At 39.2% G+C, this 17264-nt stretch overlaps 2 protein-coding genes across 2 annotated transcripts; one reads left to right on the forward strand and one right to left on the reverse strand.

Moving 5' to 3' along the window:
• The first annotated feature begins 3058 nt into the window (after positions 1-3058).
• On the forward strand, positions 3059-10927 carry pnp5b (purine nucleoside phosphorylase 5b). Its single transcript, XM_053329769.1, has 6 exons — positions 3059-3159; positions 5884-6053; positions 6167-6270; positions 7539-7714; positions 8682-8872; positions 9921-10927. The coding sequence occupies exons 1-6, from the start codon at positions 3131-3133 to the stop codon at positions 10136-10138; spliced, it is 888 nt and encodes a 295-aa protein (XP_053185744.1). The 5' UTR covers positions 3059-3130; the 3' UTR covers positions 10139-10927.
• Positions 10928-13275: 2348 nt separating this feature from the next.
• LOC128369083 (zinc finger and SCAN domain-containing protein 20-like) lies at positions 13276-16914 on the reverse strand. The gene is made up of 4 exons (XM_053330047.1): positions 16571-16914; positions 16248-16306; positions 15029-15122; positions 13276-14943 (listed from the first exon to the last, which is right to left on the reverse strand). Exons 1-4 carry the CDS (start codon positions 16773-16775, stop codon positions 13889-13891), a joined length of 1413 nt encoding a protein of 470 aa, XP_053186022.1. The 5' UTR covers positions 16776-16914; the 3' UTR covers positions 13276-13888.
• Positions 16915-17264: the final 350 nt, after the last annotated feature.

The raw sequence follows: 17264 nt of genomic DNA on the forward strand, positions 1-17264 counted from the left end.
AAAATTAATTATAGGAATAAAAATAGAGATTTGCAATGAAATACTCTCCAGACCTGGTTAGCAACGTGTGAGGGAAATTGTTTTTAATGATAAATTTGCTGTTAATTTGTGTATGAAGGTGAGTTCATTGTGCCCTGAGGTTGTAGCACATACACACCATACATGTTAACCACAGAACCATCACTTGTCAGGTTCTTTTCCATTAATCTTCAATCCAAACATTTGCTCATGACATTTCAAACACCTAGTTTGGTTTTCTCACTGACCTCGTCTGTCGGGTCAGGTCATGTAAACACCACTTTCACTTAGAGATAAATACACGCTGTATCCAACTTTCCCTTTGTCAGTCAGTTCTGAGCACTGCCCTGACCCACCTTTGCCACCAATGTCATTTTTTCCCACCACACAGTGCAAATGTCCAAACTTATGGTGCATGTCTGACTGCCTTGGTGAGTGGTTGAAGGACAGCGTATAAGTGTGTGTGTGAGTGTGCATGTGCATGTGTGTGTTGTTGATGTTTTACCTCCTGTACCGCTCCCTGGTACATCAAGGTAGGAGATGTCTTGTGCTGAATGAATGCTGGTGTTATCTAGATTGATCAGCAGTTTACCCAGCATGCTCCTCTCAGCCACCATACCCACTGGATCCAGGCTGGCCTCCAGGATTGCCCTCTTCAGCAGTAATCATGACATTTGGTACAGACATGGGCCCTAGAAGATGCATCCTAAGGACCACCATCAGCTTAACATTTTTGGATCAGAGTGAATTACCTGAACAGCTATAGGATGGAAGATGGTGGAAATAGTTAAAGAAGTTCAACATCCCAACAGGATCAATTCTAATGACTTTGGTTTTCTTCATTTTCAGTGAAATATCACAACATTAACATCTGGGATTCCTTAATGACTTCAGCAGTCCTGTGACCTTTCCATTAACACTGCCATCAGTTTGACATTGTTGGTTGTGTATGAAGCATGAGGACAACTATTGGATTAGTTACCATAACATTCGGCCCCCAGAGGATGATTTGTAAAAACTTAAGACACATATGGCACCATCATCAGGCCAGAATTTCTGTTTATCCAATACTTTGATTTCTGACTAAAACTGGAAACATTCCCATCATCCTCAGCTGTCTGTTTAATCTATTCAATGAGCTTTATTTAGTTTCACCCCTCACTTTAAAATCACACACAATATATCGTCATAATCTAAGAGGCAAACTGATGGGACATTTGCTCCAAGCAACTGCTAAATCATCAGTTGAGTGAAGTTTATTCTTGACCTTGGAAATAATATTAAGACAAAATAATCTTAAAGTGCACCTACTGGCTTTTAATGAAGCTTCCAACTGCATCTTATTGTCTATTATAGCTACGCATTTTGTAAAACAATCAGTAGTTTTAGTTTTTTTCCCCTCACTTCATCATATTCTTATTGACGAGTGTCTGGTAAGTCATATTGGCTTTTAGGACACACACACACACACACACACACACACACACACACACACACACACACACACACACACAGTGACTAACACTGACTAATACATGGCAGGAAGTCATTCACAGGGTTCATTCCTCAGTCAAAAAGAGGATGTTTTCTAACAGTATTTTAACAATATAGTACTTTACAAAATTCCTTTCTGGGCATTTCATCAGTCATGTGCTCCATCTTCCTGTAACTAATATGTCACAATCATTGCATTTTGTCACAGTGTAAATTAAAGACAAAAATCACTTTAATGAAAAAAAAGAGAAGTTACTAATTGTGATAATATAGTAAAAAATGTATAACACAAAAAACTACTTACATCACCCAACCCTTTTGTGTATTAAGTATCTTTTAACAGTTTAACAAGTGCTTTCTGTTACTCACTATTGTCTTCTAAACAGTGGCCGATCACTGACTGCGTCATGTTTAATTGTGATATATTTATTAAGATGTCTTAACCTCAATTTTTGCCAGACTGTCTAACTACCTCAACATCTGTAATCTAAATTCCTTGTAGTTTTTTTCCTGATGTGAATGCCAGCTCATGTCCTGCTTCTCTCTCCTGGAGACTCTAGACAAACACACTTCACAACAGCTAACACAAACAGTTTTGTTGTGTGCACAGGGACGATTGAAACTATCTTCAAGGTATCAAGTACCGATACCCAGCCTTAACTATTTCATGCACTTAAGTGATTACGCATGTTGCATAATAAACAATGGATAAAAATAATTATAATAAGCAAAACTGGGAAAATGATGAGATATAATGATACAAAAGTAAATATTTAAATGAATGCAATGTGTCTAAGTCACGATATTTCACAAGTGTAAAGTAACAACCATGTATTATATTATTAGATGAATGCCTAATTAATTATTTAACTTACTTAATTCTGTATATTGCAGGTCTTGTCATCCTGTTACTGTGTATATGTGTTAGTTTTCTCTTAATGAGGAAACGAAAGCTGCAGAGAGGAACAGAAAATAAGATAACAGTGATAAAGATAATTAGAAAATAAAACTATGCATAGTTTTGCACGCAGTATTTGAACTATGTACTTCAAATATGTTAAACGTTTTGTCCTCTTGCCTCCTGCACAAAACAACTCTATTAATTTGCTTTGATGATATATTTGGGGCATGTTTACCTAACTGAATGAAAAGAAATACAATTAAAGCATCTAAAAGGAGTTAGACTATTTGTTTCTTTAGTATCAGCTCTTTAAATTGTATTAAATGACTGGTCAGTGAGTTTTGGATTGACTCTGTCCTCTATTTAGTTTTTTCTTTTTTTTTTCTTCTTTTTTTTTACTGTGTTACTATTGGCTTCTGTTCTGCTTCATAGTTACTTTGTAATTACTCGTGTCTACACCTCTGGGGAGGGTGGCACCTCAACGCCACATTAATTGTTGGACTGTGAGCGCATCACAGGAACAACGCCTGCGCTCAATGACCAATCAAAACCCTCACTTGAGAATGACGTTTAGAGGATGTGGCCGTGATGTGAAGGAGAGGAGGAGGGGTATCAACCTAAAAGCCAGTCCAACCATTCTGGGTAACCCACACAACGCTGAAAAGCACAATACAACACGCAACAAACCTGCTGACTCCGTTTGCGTCACGTTGCATCATGGACTTCATGTCTGAGTTAATGTCTGGGTGAGTAGATATACTTATTTACTTTAATGTTATTATTCGTAGAGGAAAAGCGATATTATACATTTGCTGTAGTGGTATTTACGGTATTTTATCCAGTTAGAGGCAATAAAATTCTCCATAAAGATCGTTTCATTTTGCTGTGACGCATGGTGACGTTAGAAGCGTAATCAACCGGTTTCCATCGCTTTAACCGGGTACAATAACACGTGGAGGGGGTTGTACTATCAATCCACTAAGAAAATAATACACGCTGCAGGCTATGTAATTGAAAGTGTAATTGTGAAAAAAAAAGGAAGCGCGCGTGGCTGGCCCATCGGGATGTGGCGCGCGTTAGGATGCGGCTCAGTTCATTTATTTTTTTATCTTTAATGGGCAGGCGTGCCAGCTGCTGAATAGTAGTCACTGAGAGGAGGGGGAGAAGAAAGAAAACCCCGTCTTCTTCTATAATCCCTTTTTAAAAACGCAATGAAGCGTTTTTAATGAAGCATTCCGGAGTTTTTTTGCTTACAGACAGGACGGAAAAACCCCACTTGGCTCATATGCAGCCCTGTCGTGACGTCATTTCTGCCCTCCCTCCCTCCCCACCCATCACTCACCTCTTCCTCCTCGTTTACTCACAGAGGAAATCGATTCATTCTCGATGGATATACACTGAGGTGGTGTAGCGTGTGTGTGAGTGACTGTGGGGTTTCCGTTACGCCCCGGTGAGCCAGTGAGGGTTTGGGGGGGCGCGTAACAGAGTGCACGTAGCTCCTTTTTTTAGGGGAAGAGAGAAATAAAGAAAAGAAAAGAAAGATGATGAATAAGAAGAGTTTGAAGATGTTTTATTCCTTTCTGTTTTATTTGATTTATATGAATTATACACACAAAGCTCTAGCAGCAAGTTTTTTAAATTTGAACCTAATAAAAAGTAAAGTATAAAAGATTCATCCTGATGTAGCCCCACACTGAAGTATCTTTAGTAGAACCAATTTAAACTTTAGCTACACTCTCTATCATTCACACATTCACAGGAGCAATTTGAGGTTCAGTGTTGAGACCAAGTATACTTCAGTATGTGAACCACCCACCCTGTGATTACTAAATGTACCTAAAGTGAATGTGAATCAAGTTTCTCTACCAGTGAGCATTTAAAAGTGTAACTGTAGAATAAACTACTTAGGACAAATGTTGATTTCAATTTATTGAAGACACATTCAAGGAATGTTTAGCAAAATAGCATTACTGTACATTAAAAATGACTATCAGTCATTATAAATTCAAATTCACTTTATTGGCATGAATGTCACAACAATATTGCCAAAGTTATTTTTTAGAGATGATTTAACTCTTTGAAATCTGAAATAAATAGTGAAATCAGTATTAGCTTCAAACAGTTTTCAACAGTGTCAGGATCTGATTGTGATTTAGGGTCAAGTGGAGATTAGGAATTGAAGAAGTTTTGGAGGAAAGAGTGTCCTGAATGCTGATTTTAGTGAATTTTATTTGTAAGGTTGTTTTTCATATGTATGTTTCATTGATCTTGGTATTGGTTGCATTACTTGTGATTGGAAATGTATTCATTCATGAATTGTATTTCTAGTTTGACTTTTTAACTTAGCTGCAGCTCCTGGGTTACACTGGTGTGTTAAAGTTAATATTGGTGGTAGTTTGCCTTTCATGTGTCATCTGTTGGGACCTGTCTGAATTCTGTCTCTTTTGTTTTTCACTGTACATTAGCAAAGGAACCAGTTCATTGGAATTACTCATTATTTGTGTAAAGGGCACAGGTTGGGCCTATTAGAGCCAGAGAAGAAGGGATGGTCAGTATCAGAGAAAGTTCTCACAAGCTCAGGAGTAGAAGCCTTTGTCATGCTCAGTAAATGCCCCATATTTCATCGCCTGATTAGGCATTGTTTGCACAATAAAACCACTCAATCTCTTAACTCCAATTACACAACAGGATTTAAGGTGTGTGTATGTTATTATTAAAAATAGTTCTCACCACCACAACAGTTAAGTGAGTTAACAAAACGCCTCCAGCTGCCTAATTCCTTCCTTTTATCAAATCAGATATTCCTGATTTTGTCCTGGTTATTGAATGCAACATGACTGTGCCCATATGTCTTGCACAGGGAGGAAGTTCAGTATGTGTTAATGACGCTTTGCTGGTAATAAATAAGGATAGCAACATTAGTAACAAATGAAAATAGTATAAACAACCCAAACCTAACCCATATATAGGATGGAGAAAATAATAATGGTAATAATGTAGAATAAAGACTAGATTAATGCAAATTTTAAAACAATAAAGAACCTGAATGGAAAACACAATGTCTAAATTCTACTACTACACATGACCAAAAATTCCCTTAGTACCAAATAAGGGAAAACTGTATGTTGCATCATACAGTGGCGTTTTAGACAATAGTGTGCTTCCGGCTTTGAAGCAAAAGGCCCTTTTCCTGTTTGAAAGCGAGGTCCATGAAAATAGTTTTCTTACTTTGATGTGGAGGAACTTGACTGACCTGCACAGACCTGATCTCAACCCTGTTCAAATACAGTGTGGGACTTACTAATGTGTTTGGAATAACATGTTAAACACACCACATGCTGATATAACGTCCTGGCATCCATAGTTGTTATGGTGTTCACATACGTTTTGGTGCTTTGTGTATTTAAACTTTACAGGAAAGAGTTTAACATGTACATGACTGATTTCTGACTGTTTTCTCACCCTTCCAGCGACAGCTATGAGGAATGCCACACCACAGCTGATTGGCTGAAGGCCAACACGCAGGTGCGACCCAAAGTGGGAATCGTGTGCGGTTCAGGTTTGGGGGGGCTGGCCGAGATGCTCAAAGACCCTCAGATCTTCAAATACTCGGACATTCCTAACTTCCCCCGAAGCACAGGTACAGACGACCTGCAGCTGGAAAACACACCTGTCAGTGTGTGTATTTGCATGTTTGTTAGGTCTAATTTGTTTCACTGGGTGACTAACTGTGTGTGTGTGTGTGCGCTGCAGTGCATGGTCACGCTGGAAGGCTCGTGTTTGGAACGCTAAACGGGAAGCCGTGTGTGTGCATGCAGGGCCGGTTCCACCTGTATGAGGGCTACCCCATCCAGAAGGTATGTAGAGTTTCAACCTTGCATCATCCAGTGAGAAGAGTTTAAAGTGTCAGTTCACCCAAATCAGAAAACTTTCACTTTACATTATAACACAACTTTATAAAGTGTTCATTAACTGAAATCCCATAGGCAGATGTTTGTCCTCCTCCACAGTGCTTGGTTTGTCCTTTTAGGTCTTTAGTTAATTAATAAGACCTCTTTCAGAACAACCTGCACAGCGTTTGGACCAGAATCCTTTTATTAAGAATATATGAACTTATTGAACTGACTTTTCTGTTTTATTGCTTTTTATTAATGATTGATGAACATCTATAACACCAGCCTATTGCTTTTTCACACCCTTGTAACACAGAAGTTTTTCTTACTAATGACTATCACTGATCTATAAAACATTAGCCAATTATTCAATATTAATAAATCCTTAGTAAATGGTACCTCATGAGCATGTGGGCATAGTGATTTGGTACTGAGCTATGCAACACAGAGATATCCACCTTCATCAGACAATGTCTTTCCCATGAAAACCGATGCAGCAATCAGTCGTCTGTGTGGAGGTGAAAGAGTAAGCAAGAGTTAAACTTCTCCATTTATCTCTTTGTTAAAGCGCTTCTCCATTTAGCTCTTTTTTTTCTTTCTGCAACTGTTATTTTCACTCACATGTACAACAATGTCAGGCTTAATATCTGTGCTGTTATTCCCATATTCAAATGCATCATCTCTATAATGATGGGCTTTTCACCCTGCCTTCCAGTGAGGTTTGGAACAGCTATGATACAGACGACAAACATGTTTTTATCTAGCATCAACCGACCCTCAGCCAGATTTCTCAAAACCTCGCCAAAAACACCCAAAAACAATCCACATGGGTCGTGTGAACAAGCTCTCTAGGTTATTATGTTGATCATCTACTGTAGGTATTTATTTAAACAGCTGTATCAGGGTGCATGTTCTTCCCGGCATGAGAAACCACCTTCTGGGAAAACAAACTTCATCTAGATAATAGACTTCTGTAAACTTTGAGGTTTCGTCGTGTCCGGCCGGTTTCATGTCAGTGGAAGCTGATGATGTAATGCAATCATTTGACATGCAGATTAAAACAACAGACGTTCCTCTCTTAGCATTTAAAGGGAACACACTTGCATGCTCGGTTTGTGTTTCTCAAGTTTTGCACAATTACACTGGTGGTGACACTAGTACTGCTTTTTCAATATGTTTCTAAATGTTATTATTGTGTGTGAAAGTGCTTCATATTACCTTGAATCTTCCAGATCACGCTGCCCATGCGTGTCTTCAAGCTGATGGGCGTGGAGACGGTGATCCTGACCAACGCAGCCGGAGGCCTCAACCAGGACTACAAAGTGGGAGACGTCATGATTATCAAAGACCACATCAACATGCCGGGTTTTGCTGGAATCAACCCGTTGGCTGGACCCAACGATGACAGGTGGGTTTAAATAGATGGATGAATGGTAAATGGTAGATGAACTGTATTTATATAATGCTTTTACACTACAAGTCACATTCACCCATTCACACACATTCACACGCTAATGCTAACCTGCTCATCAGGGGTAACTAACATGTGAACTGGAGGAGCTGGGAATCAAACTGCTGATCTTTTTCTGATTAGTGGATGACTCACTCTAACCCCTGAGCCACAGCAATGTTTTAATAAAGGATAGATGGGTACCATTATATTTCCTATAAACCTGTCTGTGGTTAAACTTTATTTTGCAAAGAACCAGGATGACTTGTCTTCTGCAGAATGAAGTATTGTCAGCAGCACTTAAGCATCATGTAACACTCAACCTGAAACAGAGACTCATTCAGAGTCAAGTGGCATATCAGCACATTAAAGGGTAACTTCACCAAATTTATAACATTATTGGCAAATGTTATATCTTAATATTTGACCAAAATGAATTTTGAAAATGTTTATCATTAGTTTAAAGAGGCCAGGTCATTTTCATTTGAATCTTTATTTATATAGCACCAAATCACAACAGAAGTCATCTCAAGGCTCTTTACTCAATAAAGTCATATCTTGCATTTATTGTTTTAAGCAAGCAGTTGCCACTTCCTTTAGTAAATGACTCAGCTGAACAGTTCCTCCTCCCCCATGATATTTTAATCTGCAGAGTGACAATAGACATCAGATGGCAGTATCAACAAAAGGACTTATTGTTCTAAACGTCCAGAGACTTGGCTCATTATGTGGTGCTTCGGAGCAGAAGTGTAATTTCAGAGAAGAAGTCTAATAATAACTTGTTTTTCTGCTGTTTAATAAGACATGGAAAGTGTTTTTCTTCTCATGGCAAAGTTACCTGAGTCATTTGGAGAAATTTAAATGTTAATAGGTACAAATGTGTAGACTACAGTTGGCTTAACATGACTCATTCTCCTTCCTGTAGGTTTGGTGTTCGTTTCCCGTGCATGTCTGACGCCTATGACCGTGAGCTACGTCAGCTGGCTACTGATGTGGCGACAGAACTGGGCTACAATGACTTCCTGCAGGAGGGTGTGTACTGTGTACTGGGAGGACCCTCTTTCGAAACCATCGCTGAGTGTCGCATGCTGCACAGGCTTGGGGCCGACGCTGTTGGTGAGATTTTTAAGTCCCTTTTATCACACTGACATGTTTGTATTTTTACATTTGTGAAGACCTTCACTGACATAATGCATTCTCTAACTCCTAAATTATAACTATCACATCTAACCCTAAACATAAAATTAACCCTAATCCAAGTTGAAACCTTCAAACAGGCCTTTGAAGTAGTGAGGATCAGACATCGTGGCCATTAATGCTCCAAATTTACATTCAGGTCATCACAAGATATAAGAACACACATACACACACACACACACACACACACACACACAGACACACACACACAGAGAGACATACACGCACATAACCACGTACACACGATGTCTAACACTGACTAATACATGGCAGGAAGTCATTCACAGGGCTCCTTCTTCAATCAAAAACAGGTCGCATTCGAAAGTAATGATTCACACTACTAGTACTCATAATGTACAAAGTTCCTTCTTGAACATTTCATCAGTCATGTGCTCCATCCTCCTGTAACTAATAGGCCTCATTCACTACATTCTGTCACAGTGTTTTGTGTAAATGAAAAAAAAAGTCACTTCAATGAAAACTAGGTGTGATATGAAAGTAAAAAAAGTACTACACCAAAAACTGCTTACATCACCAAATTCGGCCATTTTGTGTATGAAGCATCTTTTTAACAGTTTAATATGTGCTTTATGTTACTCACTAATATTTTCTATGTTAGGGGCAGATCACTGACTGTGTAATTAATTGGGATATATTAAGATATTTATTGTGCTTGTGATAGTTAAGTTGTTAGAAATTTAATTTGACAAACAGTTCATAGACATAATAACCACATGGAAACGTTTGTTTTTGACTAATCCAGCGAACTATCGAAGTATCGTACTTCATCACACTGATTGAAAACTCTGTAAATCCAATATTATATATAAATCAGGCAGGCTCATTGATTTGCAACATTTCTCACATGCTTATAAATCTCCACATTCTTCATCATTGACAAATCAATCATATATTAGTAACTTTGCAGTCTGATGTCTCACCTTCTGTCTGTCTGTCTTCCCCGCAGGTATGAGCACTGTACATGAGGTGATCGTTGCCCGTCACGCCAGGATGCGCTGCTTCGCCCTGTCGCTGATCAGTAACCGGGCAGTAATGGACTACGACAGCCAGGAGAAGGCCAATCACCAAGAAGTACTAGAAGCTGGCAGGCAAAGGTCCGAGCAACTGGAGAAACTGGTGACCACCATGGTGGCTCGACTGGAGCACAACAACAACAAAGACTAATTAATAAGACATCTTGTGCTCACTTGGTGACCGCCAGCACTGTAACAGACTCATGCACTGTCCTGCTTCATCTCTGTATCACAAGCAGGATCATTGAAATGTTTGTTAGAACGCTAAAAAGAAAAAGAAAAAGAAAAAAAAGCTTTGGGTGGTTTCAAGCCCCCAAGCCTGATTTAACAAACTAGTTTTTTAGTTAACTTTTTTTATTTTTTAAAAATGTTCCCACTGGCTGTTACTTTAGGTCTAGTCTTAGGATCCTGGGGACTGGTCCATTTATACACTCCTCTATCAGCAACGTTTACATTTTTGCAGCTTACAGATAAATACTGCTACTTTAGCGCAGTAGCTCTCTCCTGCTGTGATATACTTTACTGTATGCTCTTTACTTTTAGTGTTTCAGTGAGAGAGCATTGTGTTTTAACTTAATTTTTAATTTAAAATTGATATATTTATTGCTTGTTTTTGCAATCCCTGATATCAACCAGAATAACATCAAGGACCAAGTCATCATGCATGTCTTAATATGGCTAAAAAAGTGAAATAATAATATAGTGTAAAAGAGGTGTAAAATATTCTAAAATAGCTCTAAATTATTTATACTAAATGTATTTAAGTAGTGTGTTTATTTTGTTATTTTGTTAAATGGACACATTTTGGGAAAAAAAGGGATCATATTCTTTATGGGACACTGACCGAAGTTTGTAGGCCAAAATCAAAATCTCTTTCCTTGTCTTACCACTGTGTTCAACTGTGTTAAGACTGGGGTTTTTTTGGTTAGCTTTTAAAAAGGTACTTTACTGAGAACTGTACAATCCTGGTTTTACTGGGAATTGACTCTTAAAATAAAATGACTCAACTTGAAAATATGGTTTGTGCGTGCTCTATCTGTGTTCTGTTCGCGTCTGTGTCCACATCCAGATATTAAAATGTTATAAATCACTTTGAAATCTGCAAGTACTTTAAACTTTAAATTATTTTGGTTATGAGTCACTGAGTTGAGTGTTGAGCTCAAAGCACAGTGATGCTTTGAGCTCAACACTCAACATCAGCATGCTAAAATGACATGCTCAGACTTACAATGCTAGTCTGTAAATGTTTAGCAGGTATAATGTCCACCATCTCAGTCACAATCTACATGTTGCATTCCCCGTGAGAGAGAACATCATGATGGTTGACATTTTTACCTTCATCCTTATCACCAGTGTTTATCCTCCTTTCTCCTCACTGTTACATTTCCACTCTCTATCTCATAGCTTCTCCACTCCCTGCTCTCCCTGTCCCCAAAATACTGTCTATCCACTGGCTACTCGTCCCTTTCCTCCTCCAACTCCTCCTTCTCCATTAAAAAGGGAAGAGGGGAGGGAAAAAAAACTAAACTTTTTCCATGACGCTTAGGCACCAGTGTTTATGGCCATACAAGGTCGTGAGAATTTTACGAGCCGCGCCACTTTTGCTTGCAGTGAATGAGCACGTCCAGGTGTCGGTATAAATTATATAGATTCACAACTGAAGCAGGAGAAGTGAAGTAAAGCTGGAGGCTGTGACATAATCATTACTCACCTTCCAGTTCTGCAGGTTAAACCTATAGCTACACACACACACACACACACACACACACAGATCTTCATGATTGGTCAATATACTTAAGGTAATTAGCTACGTTCATACTGTATACACATACTACTTGTTTAAGTTCACTGCTTTCTTTCTTAGGGGGAGAATGTCAAGAGCAGCAACCTGTTTGACATTCAGATACCTTACATTCACTTAGAAACTTTTTTTTTCTTTCTTGTCACAGGTTTACACTCACAACTCAAGAAACATGCAGGTAGACGGCCCTGCACAAATCCTCACTTAAGGGGAGAAATGATTAACTCAAAAACATGAACTTCCGCTTCTTCTACCTTTAAATAACTGTGTGTGTGTGTAGCGCTCTGCAGAATGAGACTGTCAAACACAACGGCTGCTTTTTTAACTATCTGACAATCTGGAAAGATAATATCCATGACAAGAGAACATCTCTGGCACTGACTCCTTAGGACATACTGTTCCAGAGACGTGTTTACACTTTTTTATTGCTACCTGTGTAACCCTTTAAACACCAGACTACACCAATATTACAACTGGCATAAAGTATTAAACAACAAGCAGAACTAAAATTATAATCTAAGTGTGGCCCAGAACACAAAAATAGATAAAATGCATGGATATTGTGCCCAGATGAAGATCTGCTTAAAGGGCAAGGACACCTAATAACAGTATGGTTCATTAAAGGGCAGACACGTAATAACTGTATGGTTCATTAAAACAGGAAGACAGTGTTTTCTTATCTACATGAGTTTTATACCTGTTATAACCTCTACACATATTTCCTCTTTGGAGGGTGGAGGGTGGAAAAAATGAATCAAACAAAGATGGCACACATCAATTACGTCTACAGTTGTAAAGTTTGAATTTAACAACCTGATTTGTCCTAGTAGGCCGCATTGTTCTGAGAGATGCCGCCACACTTTTTAAAACTACTGTCAAACTGCTACAGGTCACAGTCCAGCGGTAACTGCTACTTTCTGCAATAAATAAGGAGCTTCAAGGTGTGAAGTTTCCTATCCTGTTCTAAGTGCCGCTCAGCTCTGCAGAGTTTGTTCTTTCACTCTCTGCACCATGATGCTTTAAAGGGTTGAGGTTGAATTACACTGCCCCCTGGTGGCATTTTTTCTACACAATCATCAGGCTCAAATTAAGCAGTATTTTAAGTTGTACTGAAATCATTAAACACTGAAAAGTTTGTTAATTATCAAGCAAAGATTACACATTTTAACTAAGTCCAGCTTCTCAAATGTGAGGATTTTCTGCTTTCCTGTTTCATTTCATTGCTTGTTTGTATCCATAAGGGGATAAATATTAAGGAACCATCATTTCTGAGTTATTAATAAGTGTAAACAAACATTCTACCATCTAAAATCTGCAGACTTAGACTTCAGCTGAGAATCTCTGACATTTGATTAATACAGCAAACACATCCAGCTGCTTCTTTTAACAATGTTTTATTTAGGAATCCTCACAAAAAGCAAAAGGATTGTGCGGGGAGAACTTTTTATGGGGGGAAAAAATCCAACTCAAACAATAATCACGCAGGTTTCTACCACTGTTGACATCAAAACATAAACCTGAGAGGTGCTCCACTGGCTTTAAAAAGGGAAATCCACTTTAAGGAGAATGCGGCTGTAAAGAGGGGGGGGGAGTTTATATGGATAAAGAGGATCTTGCGCCTCTACAGTTTTGGTGCTGAGATGATGTACGTACAGCTCATTTCTACAGGACGGACTCCAAGAAAGTGAGTTCAGGAGAAGGGATCAGTATGCAGGGAGGTGTAACAGGAAAGCTGCAGGGTTTTGTTTGATGACACCACCTTTCAGGCCTTGTTTCTTTTTTTTTGGGATTTCTAGCTTTAGAAGTGTTTCGGTGTCTTACAAACACTGACTTGTGGGAAATCTGTTTTACGTGATTTTAAATTGATGTTTTCATAATTAGAAGACATTAAAAGCATATTTAAAAAGAAGCAAAAATTTTAAAATCCATCCAGATGGATTTTGCATAGTAAAATATGCATTAATATACAAAGTCTGTGAGCCGCGCCACAATCTCGAGTCCCGACGACAAGAAAAGAGCTGCCACTCACTGGCTTTTGGTTTTTGAGGGGGTCGTTCGAGTCCTTTCACCTGAGTGACAACGCTCCAAACTCCTGGACCCTCAGCTGTATGTGTGGATGATTCTGTGCCGTTTCAAATGGTGCATCAGGATGAAGGTTTTCCCGCACTGGGCGCAACTGTAGGGCCTCTCCCCGCTGTGTGTGCGCTGGTGGACCCTCAGGCTGCTCTGCTGAGTGAACCTCTTCCCGCACTGTCCGCATCCGTACGGCTTCTCGCCCGTGTGGGTCCGGTGGTGTATGCTGAGATGGGACGAACACTGGAAGCTTTTCCCGCACACCGTGCACCAGAACGCCCGCTTTCTCTTGTGGCTTTGCTGGTGCAGCTTGAATTGGTGGAGGCGGGTGAACGTCTTTCCGCACTGCGAGCAAACGTAGCCTCGCGCTGCACCGGAGAGAGGTTTGTGTGGGTGGTAGCTGCCTGGTGAGAAAGTGTTGTGCGGGTGGGATACGGCCTGTCTATCTGTGGGCGCAGAGTCCCTCTCAGGATGATCCTCTGGCTGCCTCAAATGTGCAACATGAGAGGCGTTTCTCTGGGAGTAATTTTGCTCCTTCTGTCTGTCTTGCTGTGAAAGAGCAACTTGAGGTCTGAGCTGAAAATTGGACGACTGCGGATCCTTCTGATAGTCACTGTTGTATATCCCATTACACGGCCTCTGAGAGGGCGACTGCTGGACATTAGCTGACTTGCCAGTGTTAGAAACAACATGGGAATCCGAATGGTCCGGGAATGTGTTGGAATACTCCTCCACTACACTGGAAAAGTCAGGAAAACCAGAGTCAATTTCGTTTCCTTCGATTATGCATGACCAGAGCTGATTCTCCCTTTCATCCAGTGAAAAGTCTGCAGCAAGCTGGTTCTGCTTCCCTGCACCGTGCTGGCATCCGTCCTGATTGAATCCTGATCGTTTCTCCTCCTTCTCCGTCTTGACGGTCAAGTGAAGGCCACTAATTTCTCCCGCATGCTGGCCAGAGTTGTACGAGCTACTGAAGTCTGAAGTCTTCTCCCTAGAAACCTCCGAATGGGCTAAATGACGGTCCTCTTCAAACTGCTGGCTCTCTGCTGCAGTAGCTGGATTAGAGTACTGTACAGCAGAACCTGCAGATTACATGTGTTAGAGTAATGTAAGGAGCCATTTTTAGGTTTGAATCGAAAAGCATCATATTTTTCTTTCTATATTTACCAATTATTTCAGCAGAATCACTGATCCACAGCGCCTCGTCTGGACTCTCTTCTTTAATCGTGAATGCTACGGATGCATCTTCAATATCTGGAAACTAGACACAATGCAAATGTTAAAATATCAGCAGTGATAAGCGTGCTCCAGACCAGATAGGTGGCTCATAAATCTGGGGTTACAAATTCCAGTAAGTCCAAGACTCAATATCATGATCAGATAAACCCGCTTGGTAGCTCACAGGATATAAATAAGCTGCATAGTGAGAATGATTCTTGGTATTTAATAAGGCTACGGGTTTGCTGTGTGATAATTTGACTAAACACATCTTAATTTACTCATACAAGCACAGTGCAAGTGTTAATAGGTCTTCATGAAGTAACCCTATGTGTGTATGTTGTAATCCGAGTCTCTCTGTTTGTGTCGTTGCCGTGCTACAAAGTTTCTCATATTACACCTAAACCGCACTCAGCTACATGTTTCGATCCCGTTCTTTTTTTTAACCCCCCCAACTTTACTGAGCAAACAACATGCACAGTTGTTTTGGTCTGAGACAGGGCCCAGCTGATACTGGATTTTTGGGGCCAATGCTGCTACTTATATTAGGGAATAAAAAAAATGATCATATCCATACATATATCAGCTAATAATCTTATAGAACATAAACATAAACTCATTTTTTTCTCCAAATATGATTACCAAACACTTGTGACAAAGATATGTAATGCAGGCTTTGACATTTTACAGTTTAAGAATTAACTTAATATTTATAAAATGGCATTAGTGCTCCGAAATAGTAGACTTAACTGAGCATTTAATGTGTATGTGTTCAACTTGAATTAGAAGAAAAGGATTAAATACATATATATAGAATGCTGCTTATATATCGGCACATATGGGACGGTATAAACACTGATATATCTATTTTAGGCCAATATTAGGCTCTAGTTTGAGATGCTGGTGCCAGTGTGACATCTAGTGGGGCTGAATGTTGCACCTTTAATGAGCTTGATATTTTTCCATTTAGTAATACTTATTCCCTAATAATTAATTGAGTTACTACAAACTAATTACCACACAGTGGATTTCAGATCCCTTGGGTCAGTTCCCTTAGTGGCCTTGTTTATCCAGAGTACATCTGCACAAAGGCTTCTGTCCCTCCCTGAATAATATTATTAACCTATATTAAAAAGTTGTTGAGTTTTGTAATGAGAGTGAGACAAACCTTAATGTCTGTGGGATGTGGACAAGTACCCACATCAGTTCCTCTGTCCATGTAGTTTTCTGGATGCATAAGAAGGGAAGAAAAACAAGTTCATCAATTGAGAGCACATTTTCTTTTAAAAACAGGAAATGCCTCCACTTTTATTAACATGCATTACATTCATTAAGTTAGAATAAACAGCATGCCTGTATTGCTGCCTTTCACTCATTCCCTTTACCTTATCTTAACATGAAACTAGTAGGATTTCTGCTGGGTTTAATACTTGAAAACATGCATTAATAGTCAAGTATGAGCACAAAATGAGGCTTTTTTTAGCATCTTACCAAAACCTCGCTGCAGCTGTGCGTGTTTATTCTCCATCATTAGTAGTTTCCTCTGCAGCATCTCATTCTCGCTTTGCTTTCGGGATATTTCAAGATGCAAAAAAGAACATTTGTCATCGACTAGTTTTGATATCTCTGCCACTGCTGCTTTAACCAAAACCTCCATTATTGAGGATAATTGGGTCTGGAAGGGAATGCACGCCATGTTAATCCATACAGGGTAATTATGTGACAAAAAATATGCTAATAAAGACTTCCCTTTTCCCCAATAATGTCTTATATGTTGCAAAGATCGATGCACTAGAAAAAATTGAACATCCTTTTGCACATCTTGCTAGCTGCAACCTTTCTTCCGTGTGGCGGAGTGATCTACCGTAAATGTCGCAGTACGCGCGCAGTAGAATTACCGTACTTACCAACAGGGAAAAGAGAAGCAGATGTCTGAAATGAAATGATGGCCCTTTGCTTTTAACATTTCTTGTAGGTATTTCAGATAAAACTATTAGTGACTTACCTTTTCTGTCAGAAATATGCAATTCTGTTTTTTTTAATGACGCTGAAGATGATTTATCTATTTGTTTCTATGTAAGGATAAAGAAAATGTATAGTCAACTTTATTTTCATGTATTTTATGTTGATATATTTAGTATTATATATTTATGTGCATCATAATATATGAATATGAAAAAATACA

This window comes from Scomber japonicus, chromosome 12 (assembly GCF_027409825.1).
Source record: "Scomber japonicus isolate fScoJap1 chromosome 12, fScoJap1.pri, whole genome shotgun sequence".
Lineage (NCBI taxonomy): Eukaryota > Metazoa > Chordata > Actinopteri > Scombriformes > Scombridae > Scomber > Scomber japonicus.

Excerpts from the sequence above, each read along its gene's own strand:
- LOC128369083 (XM_053330047.1), bottom strand. The coding sequence starts at position 16,775 with ATGGCGTGCATTCCCTTCCAGACCCAATTATCCTCAATAATGGAGGTT. Across the intron at positions 16,307-16,570 it reads ACAGCTGCAGCGAGGTTTTG|AAAACTACATGGACAGAGGA; the intron begins GTAAGATGCTAA and ends TTATGCATCCAG. Across the intron at positions 14,944-15,028 it reads TGATTCTGCTGAAATAATTG|GTTCTGCTGTACAGTACTCT; the intron begins GTAAATATAGAA and ends TGTAATCTGCAG.
- pnp5b (XM_053329769.1), top strand. The coding sequence starts at position 3,131 with ATGGACTTCATGTCTGAGTTAATGTCTGG. Across the intron at positions 6,054-6,166 it reads TAACTTCCCCCGAAGCACAG|TGCATGGTCACGCTGGAAGG; the intron begins GTACAGACGACC and ends TGTGCGCTGCAG. Across the intron at positions 6,271-7,538 it reads AGGGCTACCCCATCCAGAAG|ATCACGCTGCCCATGCGTGT; the intron begins GTATGTAGAGTT and ends TGAATCTTCCAG.